The sequence below is a fragment of the Vulpes lagopus genome, chromosome 7 (assembly GCF_018345385.1).
Source record: "Vulpes lagopus strain Blue_001 chromosome 7, ASM1834538v1, whole genome shotgun sequence".
Lineage (NCBI taxonomy): Eukaryota > Metazoa > Chordata > Mammalia > Carnivora > Canidae > Vulpes > Vulpes lagopus.
Genome location: NC_054830.1, coordinates 51,094,653 through 51,111,869, shown reverse-complemented (window position 1 = coordinate 51,111,869; position 17,217 = coordinate 51,094,653). Strand labels below are relative to the sequence as shown.

The following is a 17,217-nucleotide window of genomic DNA, read 5'->3' as shown; positions in this document are numbered from 1 at the left end:
GCAATGAGCCCCCAAATGTCCTTGCTTTCCCTTAATGAATAATTAAGTATAAATAACAGCTCACTTAAAACTCACTTAAAGCCTGAATTAACTCCTCAGAAAAATGGCTTATGAGTTATTTCCCATTGTACAATGTCATAGAAGATTTTGGCTACAAAGCTGATTCTGCTCTCTCTTATTTCAATATCCTTCCATCAGAGACTCAGAAACTCAGTTAAACTGATGTTTCCAAGGGGATGGTCAACAAGAATCCAAGGTACATTTTCAGGGTTGAGGACAGGCCAGAATCTATCTTTTCAAAAGCACAGTTATCTGTGTTGAAAGCCCACTGGTAAACTTGGTCTACTCATCCAGTTTTTTTTTTTAATTTATTTATTAATGAGATACAGAGAGAGAGATGAAGGCAGAGACACAGGCAGGACAGGCTCCATGCAGGGAGCCTGACGTGGGACTCGATCCTGGGTCTCCAGGATCACACCCTGGGTTGAAGGTGGCGCTAAACCGCTGAGCCACCGGGGCTGCCCATATTCATCCAGTTTTATAAGTGACTTTTACCAGCAAAGCAATCTACCGTGGAGGCAGAATAAAGATATGGAAAATCCCTCTCTCTCTGTGTCTCTCATGAATAAATAAAGAAAATCTTAAAAAAAAAAAAAAAAAGACACAGAAACTCCAAAAGTCACTTGTGCTTGGTTTGGACACATTTATTTCTTTTTTCTTTTTTTAAGACTTTCTTTATTTATTCATGAAAGACACACACACACACACACACAGAGAGAGAGAGAGAGGGGGGGGGGGGACGGAGGGAGGGAGGGAGAGGCATAGAGCAGGGTGAAGAGGCTCCATGCAGGGAGCCTGATGGGGGACTCCATCCTGGGTCTCCAGGATCACACCCTGGGCTGAAGGTGGCACTAAACCACTGAGCCACCCAAGGATCCCCGACACATTTATTTCTGAAGTATTTTTACATCCCTTAAAGCAATGCTGAGTGGAAGGCAGTCTAGGAAGATGCTGGGCAATGGAAAGAAAGCCAAGTAAATTACAAACAGGCCATAGGTTAGCCACATCCAGGGGGGTATTCGCACTCAACTTTTGGCTTCCTGGAATGCTACACAGTTTAAATGGCTAAGATTAAAGAAAACTGTAATATTCAATGCTGGTGAGGATGTGGTGATGAGAAGCTACTGTATTGGATGAGAATGTAAACTGATATAATTTTTCTGGAAAGCAATTTGGCAATATGTTTCTAGAAGCTTTCAAATGTTCATATCTTTTGGCCTATTTGCAGCAATCTAACCTCAGTAAATACTTCCAGCAATCTACCCTAGGAAGCAATTTGAAATATTAACAAAAATGTTCCACAACATAATTTGCAGTTGTAAAACACTGGAAACAATGTTAATGCCTACCATAAGGGGAATATCTTAGAACATTACATTTCATCATATAAGAAAGCATATTATAGGGGATCCCTGAGTGGCTCAGAGGTGTAGCACCTGCCTTCGGCCCAGGGCGTGATCCTGGAGTCCCTGGATCAAGTTCTGTATTAGGCTCTCTGCATGGAGCCTGCTTCTCCCTCTGCCTATGTCTCTGCCTCTCTCTCTCTCTCTCTCTCTGTGTCTCTCATGAATAAATAAATAAATAAATTTTTTTTAAAAAAGCATATTCTATAGACATTAAAAACGCTTTACAGGCATTATTTTTAATTACATGAGAAAGTGTTTACAATGTTAATAAATAAAAGTGAGGGGCATTATATAAATCAAATAAGATTTTTAAATATATATTTAACAAACATTAAAGGAAATAAGTGAAAAAGTGGTAAGAAAATGGGTGTCTCCTTTTCTGCTTTATAACTTTTACACTTTACAAATTTTCTATGGTAGATTTTCAATGACTTTATAATTCTCAATAATGCTAAGAAAACCTAAACACCTAATTCTGGAAGCCAGATAAAGAACAACAAAATAAATTTCACAAAAAGAGGAAGATGTTAATGAAGATAAAAATAGATATTAATGAATCTGAAAGCAAAACAAAACAAAAACAAAAACTATAAAACCAATAAATACATCAAGGACTGAGTCCTCCAAAAAGACTGATAAGACAGACAATCCTCTCTGGAAAGTCTGAATAATAGGAAAAAGGAGAAAACGTAAACATGCAACCTTGGGAATGAGGAAAGATTTTTTAAAAAGACAGAGTTTTAAAAGATGCTAAGAGAGTATTATATGTATTTTGTGTCAATATATTTTAAAATTTAGATGAATAAAAGAAATAATATTCACAAAGGAAATTAAAGATATACTCTCACTAATAAAAGAAACAAATTAAAAAGCTCTGTTTTGTACATGGTTCTAAAAGTACCGGCTAGTAAAATGTTTTTGGAAGGTAACTTAGCTTGAAAAAAAACTTATATATACATAGTGTGTGTGCATACACACACACACACACACACACATAATACATTCTCTCTAACATAATAATTTCTACTGGGGCTTTTTTTTTTCCCTAAAGAAATAATCACATACATATGTAAAGATATAAAAATATTCATTTCAGCAGCATCTCAAAAAAATGCTGAAATCAAAAAAAATTGAGGACATAGTCATACAACAAAATACTACATATACATAATACGGAACACATAGAGAACCACAATTACTTTTCTATGAAGAATAAAAACCTGTTACAGACAGTATGCCATGATCCAATTTTTATAAATACAAATAAACAAATGACAGCAAAGATGACAAAGGTCCCTCCTATATTTGTATCTGCCTATGAAAACTTCAGGGAGTGCTTTACTGTTTACTCATCTAGGAAGTCTGTTTAATTTTGGGAAATGGGACTTGAGATGAAGGTGGAGAAAGACTTTCTGTTTCTACTTTACAATAAAAGTATGAGTTTCTTTTTTAGTTAAAAAGATAACTGAGATAAAAAAGGAAGGGAGAGAGGGAGGGGAGAAGGAAGGGAGTGAGAAAAAGAGGAAAAGGGGAATCTGGGAGGTAGGAAGCAAACTGGTATACACAGCTTTGGAGGTACCATTTGGCCCCCACAAACTTACCATCAATGTCCTAGCTACATTACAACCCAATGTGCCGGCTCCAAGCAACAGACACTTGACAGACACAACCTTCTCTAAGTCCAAAGTAGGGACCAATCTCCAACACATCAATTTGAGATTTAGATCCACTGATGACTCAGCTAACCTAGAAAATGACAGAATTATTTATTCATTCAGTCACTCATTTATGCCCCCATCTTACCCTAAAAAGATAGAAAGCATCTGAATAAGAAAATGAAGAACATAATCCTGAGCAAAATGGGATCAAAGGGAAAATAAGATGAAGCTTTAGGGCAATAGGGAGGAGAAATGACACAACATGTGTGCCACTGTAGACCACTACAATTGCTAGTGATAGGCCACAAATTTGATACTGAGCCCCTAGCAGCCAAAGTAAAAATGCAAACATGACCACTTATAGGAGTTATTGTATCTATAAATAAAAAAGACGCCAGCAACTTAAGAGGAAATTTTTCCCTAATACCGAAAACCAAGAAATATGTCCCCTCAAAAAAGGGTGCACTTATATCATCCCTTCAATACAACGTTGGTTTCCATGAAATATTCTTACAATGTCCTTCAATGTAGGCCAATGGGACTAAATTAAAGGGCCATGAATAAAGGACTAAAAGTTAGTAGGTATTAGTGTAACTAGGTTCAAGAGTCTCAGCAAAAAGCAAGAACAAAATTTATAATGTGTAGAGAGCAGATGAACTGTGCATCCTTCAAAATCTCCATCAGGATATTAATTCGCACTAACACGCTTCAATCAAGAGTCAGTGGAGTAACACTCATCAATGTGAATGGTATCCCCTGCACTGAACTCAGTGATGCGGTTCACCTGACAGAACCTGCTGTGTGTCTGGTGACAAACAGCCCCACTGGAGAAAACAGCTTCCAAACTATACCTTTTAGGGTCCATACATTCACTGAGGTTCACCATCCTCGGTCCCATGCCGCCTTTCTGGTTTTTTTCCCATCCGACCGCCTTGGGACAATCTTAAGGCAAATACAATAGTGAGTTGAATGAAGGAGGGAAGAATAAAAAATGAGCAAGTCAAGTAGCAAGATGGCCGACACATTAGTAAGTTTTCAGTTCACTTCTTTCTCACAGAGGCTCCAGGGTCTGAATTTGCACGTACTTGCTGCAGTTGCTTGCCATCTTCCTCAACTAGCCATACCCTTGCTGAGAGACCACCAGACCTAAGCATGGTTTTCATGTAAAGGTGCTTCTGAAATAGCCCTCAACTCTGGCCTGAGTTGAGTCAACTTCTGCAGTTCCCAGAAGTTACGCACCAAAATAGACCATCCTATCTGGGATAGGTATCTTTGGGGGGTTCTCTATCCAAGGAAGACCAGCCAGAATGACTGCACTTTCCACTGAAGTTCCCACCAGGCTTTGAACCTTTGCGTTCAGTACATCCTTTCTGTTCCTCATCCTTACCATGTCCTGCTGCTCAGTCTTTCAACACGGTCACTGCACACCTAGCCTGTCCCTCTATTAAGCTGTCCTCTCCTTTAAGTGTATCCTTATCCATTCAGACTTTCCCCTTCCCTGACTTCTCTCTTCTCCACTAACTTCTTTTAATCTCTGCTATGGGGCCTCTGAACTTCCAATTCCAGTTCTCAAAGTCCGATCTAAGAGGATAAGTGTCCCGTGGCTGCTCTAGTCTACTATTACGAAGTCCTCTTAAGTGTCTCACTTGCTTTCTAGAATACTCCTGCTACTTTCTCACCTTAACAGTGACCTGAATTCCTTGGTGGATACCTGCTAATGGCAGCCACTCACTCTCTTATACTCCTCACACCTTAGGGCCTCTGTCACTCTCCCTTTCTCATCAAATACCTGAAATTCATAATAAAGCCTCAACTCCTGATCAGGAGGATAACCCATGCTGCTAGCATCCCCTCCAATGTCTGCCTTAAGTAACTGTCTGTGAAGGAACAGAAACTCCCTGACTTAAAAATGTATAGGACTACTGGGAAGAATCATATGTTTCTAATTTGTATGTTGGTGTTCTTTGGCCTTTCTCCTACTTTTAGATTGCTGTCAACACTTCTATTTTCTTTCCTTGGGAATCTTCTAGCTTTTGACCTTTGTTTTTAAAAACAGTATTGCTCAATGTAATTATGGGACCTACAAGGTATAGATTTCCTTAACACAATCTTTTCTTTCTGGGATAGGATGACCGATGGAAAACGTTGGAGCCAATTATCCTCAAAAGCTAGTTGGGTTTCCCTGTGGCTGGAAATATTATTCGTAGCAAGGAGCCAGAAAACAAGTATCCCTTCCACTTTAACTCAGGCACTCTGATGTGGGTTTTTTGTTTTTTAATGTAATCAAAAATTAAAACGTATATAATAGATGAGTTCTTGGGGCACCTGGATGGCTCAATGGTTGAGTGTCTGCCTATGGCTCAGGGAGTGATCCTAGGGTCCTGAGATTGAGTCCTGCAGCAGGCTCCCTGCAGGGAGCCTGCTTTTCCCTCTGCCTGTGTCTCTGCCTCTCTCTCTCTCTGTGTCTCTCATGAATAAATAAATAAAATCTTAAAAAAAATAGATGAGTTCTTAAGTCAAGAATTCAAAATTCTTTTTTTCTGGGAAAAGGAATTCAGACATGTTACCAAATTCATATTTTGTTTGTTTTCCTTAACTATTCTTACATTAAATTTTAAAAATGCTTCTAATATATAGCCAAAAATTTGAAGATTTCAGAACCACAGTCTAGTACTGTAACTAATAACTCTGGCCTAAGTTTTCTCTTGTTACAGATAAGAAGTCATAGGATAAAAAAAAAGAAATTCATTTCAAATGAAAACATCTCTGTAATCAAAACCTTATAACCATTTCTATATGGCTATATAAAATTAGATAATACTTTAAGTATTATCTAATTAGATATACTTTAAGATATAAAAATAAATAAATAAATAAAATTAGATATACTTTAAGCTTAATAATGAAAAAGATATATATTTAATCTATCAAAAGTGTTTAGTACATCTTGTCTGCCTCTGTATCAACTACATCCATAAGACATGCCCCAAATTAATAAAAAAATATTTTTAGGAGAAAAGCTGAACAAGCAGGAGGAGAACATGAAGGACAGGAATTAAAATGAAGAATCTCCCACTCTCAGCAGAGTCAGTTGCCTTCTTCAGCTGGCTGCCACGATACTTTTTGTATCAACAGTGGACAGTGGACTTGACTGTGCCACAAGGAGCAAAGGATGATTAAAATTATACTTTTATGTCACTGCCATTGCAACTATGGGTTGTCTTCAAAATAATAAAAAATACTATCATATCAACAACCTTCAGTTCACACTATGATATAGAATAACTCTTTACAAAGTTTTATTCAGCTTTATTTAGAGGGGTGCCTGGGTGGCTCAGTTGGTTAAGCATCTGCCTTCAGCTCAGGTCATGATCTCAGGATCCTGGGACCAAGCCCCACATTGGGCTCTCCGCTCAGTGGGGAGAGCTTCTCCCTCTCCCTCTGCCTGCCACTCTCATGCTCTCTCTGTCAAATAAATAAATTAGTCTTTTAAGAAAAATAAAAGATAAAGTTTTATTTAGAGCTATGAGGGAAAACATTAATGTACATAAAAAAAAGAAAGAAAATTTGCCTTTTCTAAAGTAAATGATCTACACTCAACATCAAGCATAAAGAAGCTGTATCGAAGGCATTATTGGATGATAGAAAACATATTTTTCTTTTTTTTAAAGATTTTATTTATTTATTCATGAGAGACACACACACACATATATACAGAGGGGCAGAGACACAGGCAGAGGGAGAAGCAGGGTCCATGCAGGGAGCCTGACTTGGGACTCAATCCCGGGTCTCCAGCACTGGGCCGAAGGCGGTGCTGAACTGCTGAGCCACCAGGGCTGCCCGAAAATATAGTTTTCAAAAGGAGATGTGCAATGTTTCTGGGCTTTGCTAGCTTCACCAAACATCAGCAAGATTGCTGGGATTGTGGAGGAAGAATCATACGAAGACTTTATCATAAAAATGGAAAACAAAAGTGCCTACTCTATAGGATGGCTGGCAGGATTGAGTAGTGTGGAAGGCACCTGGTGATTTGTCAGGCACAGACCAGGCACAAATTGTTAGTTAACTCACCCACTCCCCTAGAACTATCTACAGTTGTTGGTTTAGTAACACACAGGTATGGTACCTCAGTTAACAGCATATGGAAGCTATTTTAGAATGTGCCAGAAGAGGGTGCTAAATAAAATGCTTGTATCTAAAGACAGCAGAGAAGCAGAGGATTTCTTAGGGCTCTCAACTTAAAACCTGTAGCCTTTCTTTGCCTAACCAAGCCGAATCCATCATCAACCTTTCCCAGAGATCTATTTAAGACATTTATCAGTGCTGTGGCAAAGAATCACCAATAAAATGCCCTCAGAGCCAATCCTGAAACCTTCTGACTTCACTCTAGAAGACATCTCAGAGGAGGTGATAACACTGCCCTCCCCAACACACACACACACACACACACACACACACACACACACACACACTCTCTCTCACTCTCTCTCTGTCTCTCTCTGAGACACACAACTCCCAGATGAAAGAAAGCAATGCGCCTTGGAACAATGCAGAGGTGGTAAAGAGCAAATTAAATAACATGTATAAAGGTACCCTGGAAAGCATGTAAGTCACAGAAATCTGAGATCATTTTGGAGAGTGCTGGGCTTTGTGTAAGATAGGAAATTAACATAAATTAGCATATATTAAATACCTATAATATGCCAGACTTTGTGTTCTTTTACACAAGACACATATTTGTCCTAAGGGAGACTCCATGAGGTGGGTATTATTATCTTTATTTTATTCAAATTTGAGTATGTATTCTATCTTTGTAACATGGATGTAAATACATAAATGTGTACATACACACACACACACACACACACACACACATCTGTAAAATATCTGTGAATTAAAGTTTCCTAACAGCTACCATCTACCACCCTGGATCTAAAGAAGAATACTAAACGTGAAAGGAGAAATGGCACTTCTGCTGACTGGTTTGCTACACGGAGAGCAGGATCACACATAATTTTATATAACAAATGAATACGTAAATGTATTAATACTTTGTTCTTCCCGTAAGAAAGGTCAGGAATAAAGATTTTATGTGAAACAAAAACTAAGGGGGAAAAGAATCCTCAAGAATGAAAGAAAAAAAAGGCCTGGAGGAAATTTCCTGAGGACATTCTCTGCCTTTGTTCCTTTCTGAATAGCAGTGTGTGCCCTCTGTTCAAGGGAGGTGTTCCCATGGGCAAAAAGGTAGAAGCTGTACTTTTTTCTACCTTCTGCTGCCATTGTGAAGGGATGAAAGTTAAGCTTGCTTCGGTTTCTGATATATGATAATTATATGCATTCTCAAAGACCTGCAAATTACCTGGGCTAAATGCCATTTCTGGAAGCTTCACTTCGAAGATGATGCTGTGGGCAATGTCTCTCACTCCCTGCATGGTGCGGTCCCGGAAGCAGAGGACTTCAACAGACTGGAAACAGCTACTCCTGATGTCAGGCCCCAGATTTTAATTAATTCATTTTTTTCAAGGAAAGAAAAGAAAGAGCTCACATAAGAGCTTCAGCAAAACCAGTTGGAGAGTATTCAATTCATTGTTAATTATGCCTCCCTGACACTCTTGGGGCATGGCCTTAACCTCCAAGAGATTCTGAACACATCCACATGTTTTCCTTTATCTAAATGTTTAGAGACTGAACAATGAATTGGCTGATTTCTTTCTAAGTGAATTTTATATAACAATCACATTGCAAATAAATAATTCTGACGAATGCATCTTAAGTGCAGGGGAAATAAAGCTTACAGGACATTACAAAGAACCTCTAAGACACACATAGGTTCTCCTGGTTCCCCCTTCTCCCCTTCTGAACTCACCTTCTATGAAACAGCTCCTCAGTCAGGAGTAGTTAGCAAGCCATGTGTGCTCTACAGACACACTATCTGGATAACCAAGTGCAATCATTCCCCCTCTAGGGACAATCTATAATTTAGCTATCTTCATTTTTTTAAAGCATTTTTATGTAAGTCAAACAGATAGGAAGATAAGTACACAAGTCCTAAAATAAAAGAGCTTATCTCATGCCTTCTCCCAGTCATTGGCTACCTCCCTCAAGAGTAACTGCTACTCTAATATCTAAGTCTATTCCTGGGTTCTGCCTGTTCTGATCTTTACACGGAAAGAATCTAGAGTGTGTATTCTTTTAAGGTCTAGCTTACCTTAACTCAAAATTGTGGCATCCATGTTGACACGTGCATTAGCAGTTCACTCAGATTTACGATAATATCCCATTCTGTTGCAGTGACTGTGTCACAATTTATTAACCATTTCATGTAGAGAGACATCATCTGGGTTATTCCCAGTGTTTGATTATAAAGAAAAATGCTGCTATAAATATCCCTGCATGTGTGTTTTGCTTGTATATTAGTGCACATTTCTGTGCACTATCTACCTGTGAAAAAAAATCATTGAGCCATACACAGTTTTAACTCTAGTGGATGCTGCCACTTTTCAAGCAGTTTGAAGGAGAGATTCACATCTTTGTGATGTGAATGAGATGTGAGAGTCACATCTTTTGACAATGCTTGGTACTGTCATCTTTTTCAAGTCATTTGGTAGGCATATAGTAGTATCTCAGCATGGTACCTCAGTATCTCTATTACTGAGTAGAAACTCATTATATTTTATGTCCATGATGACTAATGATGTTGAGCATCTTTTCAAATGTATACTGACTTCTTAGATACCCTCTGTTTTCATTATTTTAGGGCTAGGAGAAAAGGAAGACAGTAGCAAAGGAAAATCCTATCTGAGAGTGACCCAGACGTCTGGAGGAAGGGGCTGGAGAGTTTCCAGCTTGGAACCTCTGCTGCTCACCCTGCCCTACTCTGAAATGTCTTTAGTGCAATATGGTCAGAGTCTGCAGCTCTGTAACATACCTGCTTAGGGGCTCACCACTGATGGAAACTGGACTGATGGATTGATTTATTATCTGGTTTCTATGCCAGAAATGAAAAAATGCATATGGGAAAAAAGAGACACAGGCAGAGGCAAACACAATGTCAAAAACAGATCGACAGAGACAGACAGACACAGACACACACATGTAAATACCATCGGTGAGCTGCTAGGACCAAAAGATTCCTCAAAGGCCATCCGGGGTGCTGGGCTAAGTTACAGGGATCATATACACCAATTGTTATCTGTGAACAGAAAAGATTTTCTGAGTGAGTCAAGTATCATGTTAGGTTCACAGTATAGACACTGCTAAGACTTCTTCTTCCCTTTAATGCTATTCTGCAAAAGCATTAAAAATCAGACATTTGATGAAGGGCTAGAGGGAAGAGAAGAAAGCAAAACGATCACACACCAGACCGCTGAACTTCTAGATAGAGGGGCTGTCAAATTCTTCTCTGCACTCTCCCACACCTTATAGTAGGCCCAGCATAGTAGGAACTAGATATATTTAGAGGGAAGAATTTTGATTACTCTAGTTCCAGTTCGTTCTATAAGAATGAGACCAGCCCAAACAATTCCACTTATTTACTATAATGCTCAACGTAGTGTTAGACACAAAGCAGAAGCTTAACCCATACTCAGAGAAAGGGAAGAAAGAAAACGAAAAGGAAGGAAAGGTGGGAGGGAAAGAGAGAGAGGAAAGAAGGAAGAGAGGGAAGGAGGGAGGGAGGGAGGGAGGGAGGGAGGGAGGGAGGAAGGAAGGAAGGAAGGAAGGAAGGAAGGAAGGAAGGAATTTTTATTACTAAGCAAAAATGACATCATGTTATAAATACTGTTTTATATCTCTTATTCTATTGCAAACTTTCCACACCAATAAATGTCATTCTACAACCACTGTCAGTAGTGGCTGAAGGGCATTCCATTGTACTGGTGCACCATAACTTTTTTCTATTTCCTATTGAAGGACAATTAATTAGCCTTCATCTGTGCTCAATAAATATTTCTGAAAATGAATTTTACTCTTATCAGATAATTATTGTATTATTCCAAGGATATTCTTTTTTTACTACCTTCTCTATGTGAAATTTTCTTATTCCTAATACTGAAGCTTTTTGTCTAGAAGTATTTCATGCCTTTAATGCAAACTGACGGATTCATACTTAATTCAATACAGATTCAAATATATAACCATCCTTTCAGGAAACACAGAACATCTTTATTTGAGATTTTCTTTTCCATGGGAGATGAAACACCAGCATCCAGGAAGCTTTTAAAAACAGAGTTTGCAGAAACTATTATTCTGAGTACTGCCCCTAACTATGTGAGTAGCCTAGGGCAAATCAGTCAAATTCTTTAGACATCAGCTTCTCCACCCCCCCCCCTTTTTTTTTAAAGAGGTGAGGAGGGGCAGAGGGAGAAAGGATCTCAAGTAGACTTCCCGCTGAGCACAGAGCCTGACAGACTGCTCAATCTCATGACCCTGAGATCATGACCTGAGCTGAAATCAAGAGGAGGACACTTAACTGACTGAGGAACCCAGGCACTCCAGGCCTTAGCTTTTTAAACCTGAATCAAAGGGTGCACCTACCTCACAGGGCTGTAATGAGGATTACAGGATATAGTACTGACATGAAAAGCCCTGTACATGTGTAGTGCTGCTAATGTCATTATTAGTGCCTCCAAATCTCCAGTGGTGAGGCTAGCTATCTGTATCTGTATAAAGTGCCTAAGTAATTCTGGTGCACTTGGACCAATCCACACGCATACTCTGAAAACCACTAGAGAAGGTTATTTCTCTTTTGTAGACAAAAGAATAAAAAGTCTGTGGGGCCACTTTCATTACCTTGGAAAATCTGGATTGGTTCTATGTCTTTCCATTCTCTGTAAAATGCAGTTCATGCAACAGTAGCATCACATGGGAATTTGTCAGAAATGCAGAATCTCAGACTTCTGGTCTCCAGCCCTGCTAGATCCAAATCTGCATTTTAACAAGGACCCAGGTGATCTGCATGCTCTATTTTGCCCTATATTTTTCCTATAGTAACTGATTATTTGTTGAACTTTGGTATTTTCTTGATTCAAAGGCACCACAGACTATAAAATGCACTCTCCAACCAGAAGAAAAAAAAAGAGTAAACACCATTAAATATATGCAACAACTGCAAGCAATTCCTGACTTTAGAAAAATAATAATGTGAGGAAAAATGCAATTTAGGGATGTCTGGGTGGCTCAGTGGTTAAGCGTCTACCTTCAGCTCAGGTTGTGAATCCAGGATCCTGGGATCGAATTCCACATCACGCTCCCCATGGGGAGCCTGCATCTCCCTCTACCTATGTCTCTGCCCCTCTCTCTATTTCTCATTAATAAATAAAATCTTTTAAAAAAAGGAAAAATTCATTTCAGAATGGAGGATGCCTTTCGTATCTGTTTCTTTGCTGGCTTCTGTGAGGGCTCGAGCAATGTCTAACATATGCATCCTTCCATCCTTGGTGCCTGGCACAGTACTGGATACTAAGCAAACAGTGCTGAAAAAATGACAGAATTGGTCACTTCTCTAGGTCCCACTATCTGGAAAGCTCTACCCCTTACACCTTATCTTTGGGCAGGGATCCTGGGGGGCAGCTGGAGGGAAGGAAGTGATGGCTGACCAACAGAGATCTGAAGCTCACATATAAAGCCATGGTGCAGCATCTTGGCTAGCTCCTTTTCCTCCCCTTTCCCTGCTCAACAGTACAGGTTCCCCCTTCAGTGACATTTTAACACTAGGATTCTCCTGCTGGGTGAGAATGTGACAGTTTAATCTCAAGGGATTTGCTCTGAGAAGCGAGAGAACTCAAAGAATTAGGCACTCCCCCTAAGGCTCCCTCTGAATGCAGAAGTTGTCTCCCTTTCTCCCTTGAGTTGTTCTGGTCCCATTGGCCACCACCACCACCTGGGATACCTTTCAGCTTTGTTCCTTTCTTTCAGTTATGACAGTCATGACAGACAGCATCTACTGGACAAACTACATTTAAAAGTAATCACTCCTTTGGCTTCACATTTTTAAAAATTCATCAAAGACATTTACAACTCTATTATCCAGCAAGAAAAGAGGGAGAAGGGAGAGACTGGCATTCTATTTCTGGAACATTTAAAACAGCTTAGAAGAAGAAAATGACCTGATGTGGTAGAAAAAGCACCAGCTAGAGGTCAGACGGCATGTGTTCTAATTCTACCACTGACTGATTTTCAGACCTTGGGGGTGAGTAGGCAAGCATACTAATGTAGGGAGGAAAACTGATGGTGGGGGAAATTCTGTCCTCACCTATAAAAAAAGGATACAACAAGTTGTATCTCCCTCCCTCGTTCCCTTCCTTTCTTTCTTTTTAAAGATTTTATTTATTTATTCATGAGAGATAAGGAGAGAGAGGCAGAGACATAGGCAGAGGGAGAAGCAGGCTCCCTACAGGGAGCCTGATGCAGGACTCAATCCCAGGACCCAGGATCACCCCCTGAGACAAAGGCAGATGCTCAACCACTGAGCCACCCAGGTGCCCCATGGGTTGTATAATTTCATCTCGAAAGATTCCTTTTACCTCCAGAATTATAAAACTTTATAGAACATTAAAGAGAAGTAAAATCCTACATATGTTATAAGGTAACACAGACTTATTAGGCTCATCTTACAGGGTATCTAAAGGCTACTCAACTTTTATTTAGGAAGAATCTAGATAATATCAATCCAGAAAATCCTGTTTGCATTGAGATTCTGAGTTTCAATTTTCAAATGTGACTCAGAAGATATGGACTCTTAGCAGATGCCCTGAGTTACTTACTCTCATACTAGTTCTCTATGCCTTAGGTTTCTCCTCCTTGGAGAACTCTGCCCGGACTCAGACTAGAAACAAGGCAAACACTCAACAAATGCTAACACTAACAGCCATGTAGATAAGCTCTACTGTAGTCCCTGCAGGTTCAATCTGTTACTGTTACATAGTATAGATGTACCCTCAGTCTCAATGTTCCTTTTTCCTAACTGGCAGAGAAAAGAAGGGATAAGTTCCAGTTTATCAAATATTTTCTACACTTGGGTTTTATCATCTGTAAATGCAGATTTGGGACTAAGTGAATTTTAATCATAGAAACAGGGTAGCCTGGGTGGCTCAGCGGTTTAGCGCTGCCTTCAGCCCAGGGCCCGATCCTGGAGATCCGGGATCAAGTCCAACATCGGGCTCCCTGCATGGAGCCTGCTTCTCCCTCTGCCTGTGTCTCTGCCTCTCTCTCCCTCTCTCTCTCTCTCTCATGAATAAATAAAATCTTAAAAAAAAAACCAAAAATATCATATAAGGTACTATAAGTGGGTGCCTAATTTCAAAGAATGAGCATATTTTTGACACTAAATACAAAAACAATGAGATAAGAAGGTGATAAAAGAAAAAAAAAATTTTTCTGAGCAGCAAAAACCAGGAACAGGTTTCTTAGAGCAACCTGACCTAAGATGAGCTACAGCACAGGAATGAACTGCTAGAGAGAATCTATCACCCACAAAGGGAGGTCGACTTGGAAATGCTTTAAAGTAACTCTCCTAGGGGTCCCTGAGTGGCTCAGTGGTTTAGCGCCTGCCTTCGGCCCAGGGCGTGATCCTGGAGTCCTGGGATCCAGTTCCTCACCGGGATCCTTGCATGGAGCCTGCTTCTCTGCCTCTCTGTGTCTCTCATAAATGAATAAATAAAATCTTTAAAAAATAAATAAACAAAGCAACTCTCCTACCCATATGAGGCATGCATGAGTACAAAAAGCAAACATCCAGACAGGAAAATTACAGAATCCATTTGACATTTAGGCTGAACATTATTTAATATTTCTTTGATGATTCAAAAGTTATTCCAAAATGTGTAAGTGCTTTTGGAACCAAATCAGGAACGTCAATTACTGTAGAAATTAGTCAGCACAATAGTAGGTAAGCCAGCTTAACTCTTTGGGTAAATAGATTTTTTTTTTATTGGTGGTAATGACAGTCAGAAATCATCATGGGCCAGGAGTTCTGTGTTTTCCAACTGGCTTTGTCACACAATCATTGTGTGAAGTTGGGCAAATCATTTCCTTTTGTAATACAAATCAGTAGAAAGAAGCAAAATGTAATTGGGAAAAAAAAAAAAAACATTTGTTCAGAAGGTTGTTGAAATAAATGCTCCTTTCTACTTGGCTGAGAGCATGCAATTCGTTGAAGTAGCTCAGTCATGCTCTGGCTATGGTCCACCCAGCTATTTGCCGAGAAAGTACAGTGTAAGGGAGAAAAGGGCAAAATTGTCAACTTGAGTAACTTCAGTAAACACGTTTATCTGACAAATGGCCATCTATTACTCAAACACTTGATATGACAGGAAATGCGCAAAGGCGATTACAGGTTTTAAAAGAAAAGGACAAAAATCCAAGTATCTAATGCACAGCAATGTCACAGATGGCTGCCAAGACATGGAGCTTGCTAAGTGAAGAAAGAGCCCACTAATAGCATATCAATTGCTGTTCCTTTGCTATCGTTCTTGTCCAAAGATTTTAAAACCCTAGAATTAAACGCTAATGTTGTTAAAATTACAAAATGTTTCCCAAACATCCAATCTTCAGTAACTGCTCAGCAGAAAGCAAAAGACTCAAGCAAGCTTTCCAAAAAGACTGGCAACGGAATAGTGATATGGGCTGTTTTTGATGGAATCACAAGCACTGGCTTGAAGGACAAGTAATTGTTGTTAGTGACGCAGTTGCCACTGTGACTACTCAGCAGAATCGTTATTTCCCTGAGGGGAAATAAGAACGTAAACAAGGCCCATTTTTAACTGATGCATATATGTAAAATGTACAACATTCCAGAGCTGGTAAGGGGGCACAGCTGGCAGGACCAAGAACTGGCATGGTTTGTGTGCTAGAGCTATGACAGATAAGCAGTGGTGTGCCAGAGCTGGTGCAGGCATACTTGGAAGAGTCAACCGTTACCGTCTCTTGCCATCTCCATGTTCTGTGACTTCACATTAGTAGCTTGAAATTGGCCACAGTGGGAGTAGCAGCACCACGGAAAGAAGCAAACACTGTACAATCAGGGTTTTGCCCTACCTGAGAGTCAGCTGTCAAACATTTACCGGTGTACCATTGACGGTAAACCTTAAAGTATTCAAACCCTTTCACTAAGTAACTATCTAGGAATCCTTTCTAAGGAAATAATTCAAGATAAGTGGGGGAAGGCAGTAATTTGATGCACAGGGAGGCTTTGAATAGTGATGAAGTTATGAGAAAACTAAATGTCAAAAATTTGATGTCTCTATCAGAAAGGATGTTGATAACGAGTGTAACAGTACTACGCTAAGTTCTACAATAAAAAGAGACTCTGGTAAGTCTGGAAATAAGTTAAAATATAAAATAAGTTAAAATATCAGAAAGGAAAACAGAAATAACTTTAACACGAATAGGAAGTAGGGAACCCAAAATTACTCTGAGGTGTAATAGAGCTAGAAAAATCTGGAGGAGAAGCTGATTTGGGAACAAGGGTAGGAGAGGATGAAGATACAGAATGTTCCACAACATTCTTTGGAGGACTAAAGAAACCTAAGTGAGTCTGAATTTTGCAGTGGTCTTACTACGACATGAACATCAGACTTTTTTTTAGGGCTAATAAAATGAAACTCAGAGTTTCTCTTACCTTTGTCCTTTGGTCTTGGAAGAAATCACTGTAGTGTTTAAGCAGGGAAACCAGTACCATGTTCTCATCATACTTGATTAAGAAGTATGGTAGCGCTGGGACTCCTTCTGTTTGACAAAGATCATCATATGCATGCTCAAGGGCTTGAATCTAAGAACAGGAAACATTGAGTTATTCTCCAGACAATTACATATCTACTTCTGAGCTTAAAATTAACATAAAAGGCACTTTAAAGCCAGGAGACTAGAAATGACTGAGCATACCCCTGTTATTCTTTTGCAACAAATGAACATATAAGTACTTCAAATAATACCCCTTCACTTCTATGTAGCATTTTCCATGTGCACGGTGGTGTGTCTTAGACAGGGGCACGAGGGGACATTTTATGGTGCAGTATGGTGGTTCCCTAAGATGCTAATCACAAAGATGTAGAGAGAGCTCCTTTAAAAACCAAGGACTGAATCCACCACTGATG

General features: G+C 39.5%; 1 protein-coding gene across 13 annotated transcripts in view; it reads right to left on the bottom strand.

The window, feature by feature from the left end:
* Window positions 1-17,217, bottom strand: part of ATG7 (autophagy related 7) — a 234,927-nt gene that overhangs the window by 184,571 nt on the left and 33,139 nt on the right. For all 13 annotated transcript variants that reach the window (XM_041763260.1, XM_041763261.1, XM_041763259.1 and 10 more), the window contains 5 exons: window positions 16,743-16,892; window positions 10,228-10,316; window positions 8,484-8,605; window positions 3,976-4,066; window positions 3,068-3,212 (listed from right to left, as the gene is read on the bottom strand). In XM_041763260.1, coding sequence (XP_041619194.1) covers window positions 3,068-3,212; window positions 3,976-4,066; window positions 8,484-8,605; window positions 10,228-10,316; window positions 16,743-16,892 — 597 coding nt within the window. The remainder of the gene's footprint in view (window positions 1-3,067; window positions 3,213-3,975; window positions 4,067-8,483; window positions 8,606-10,227; window positions 10,317-16,742; window positions 16,893-17,217) is intronic.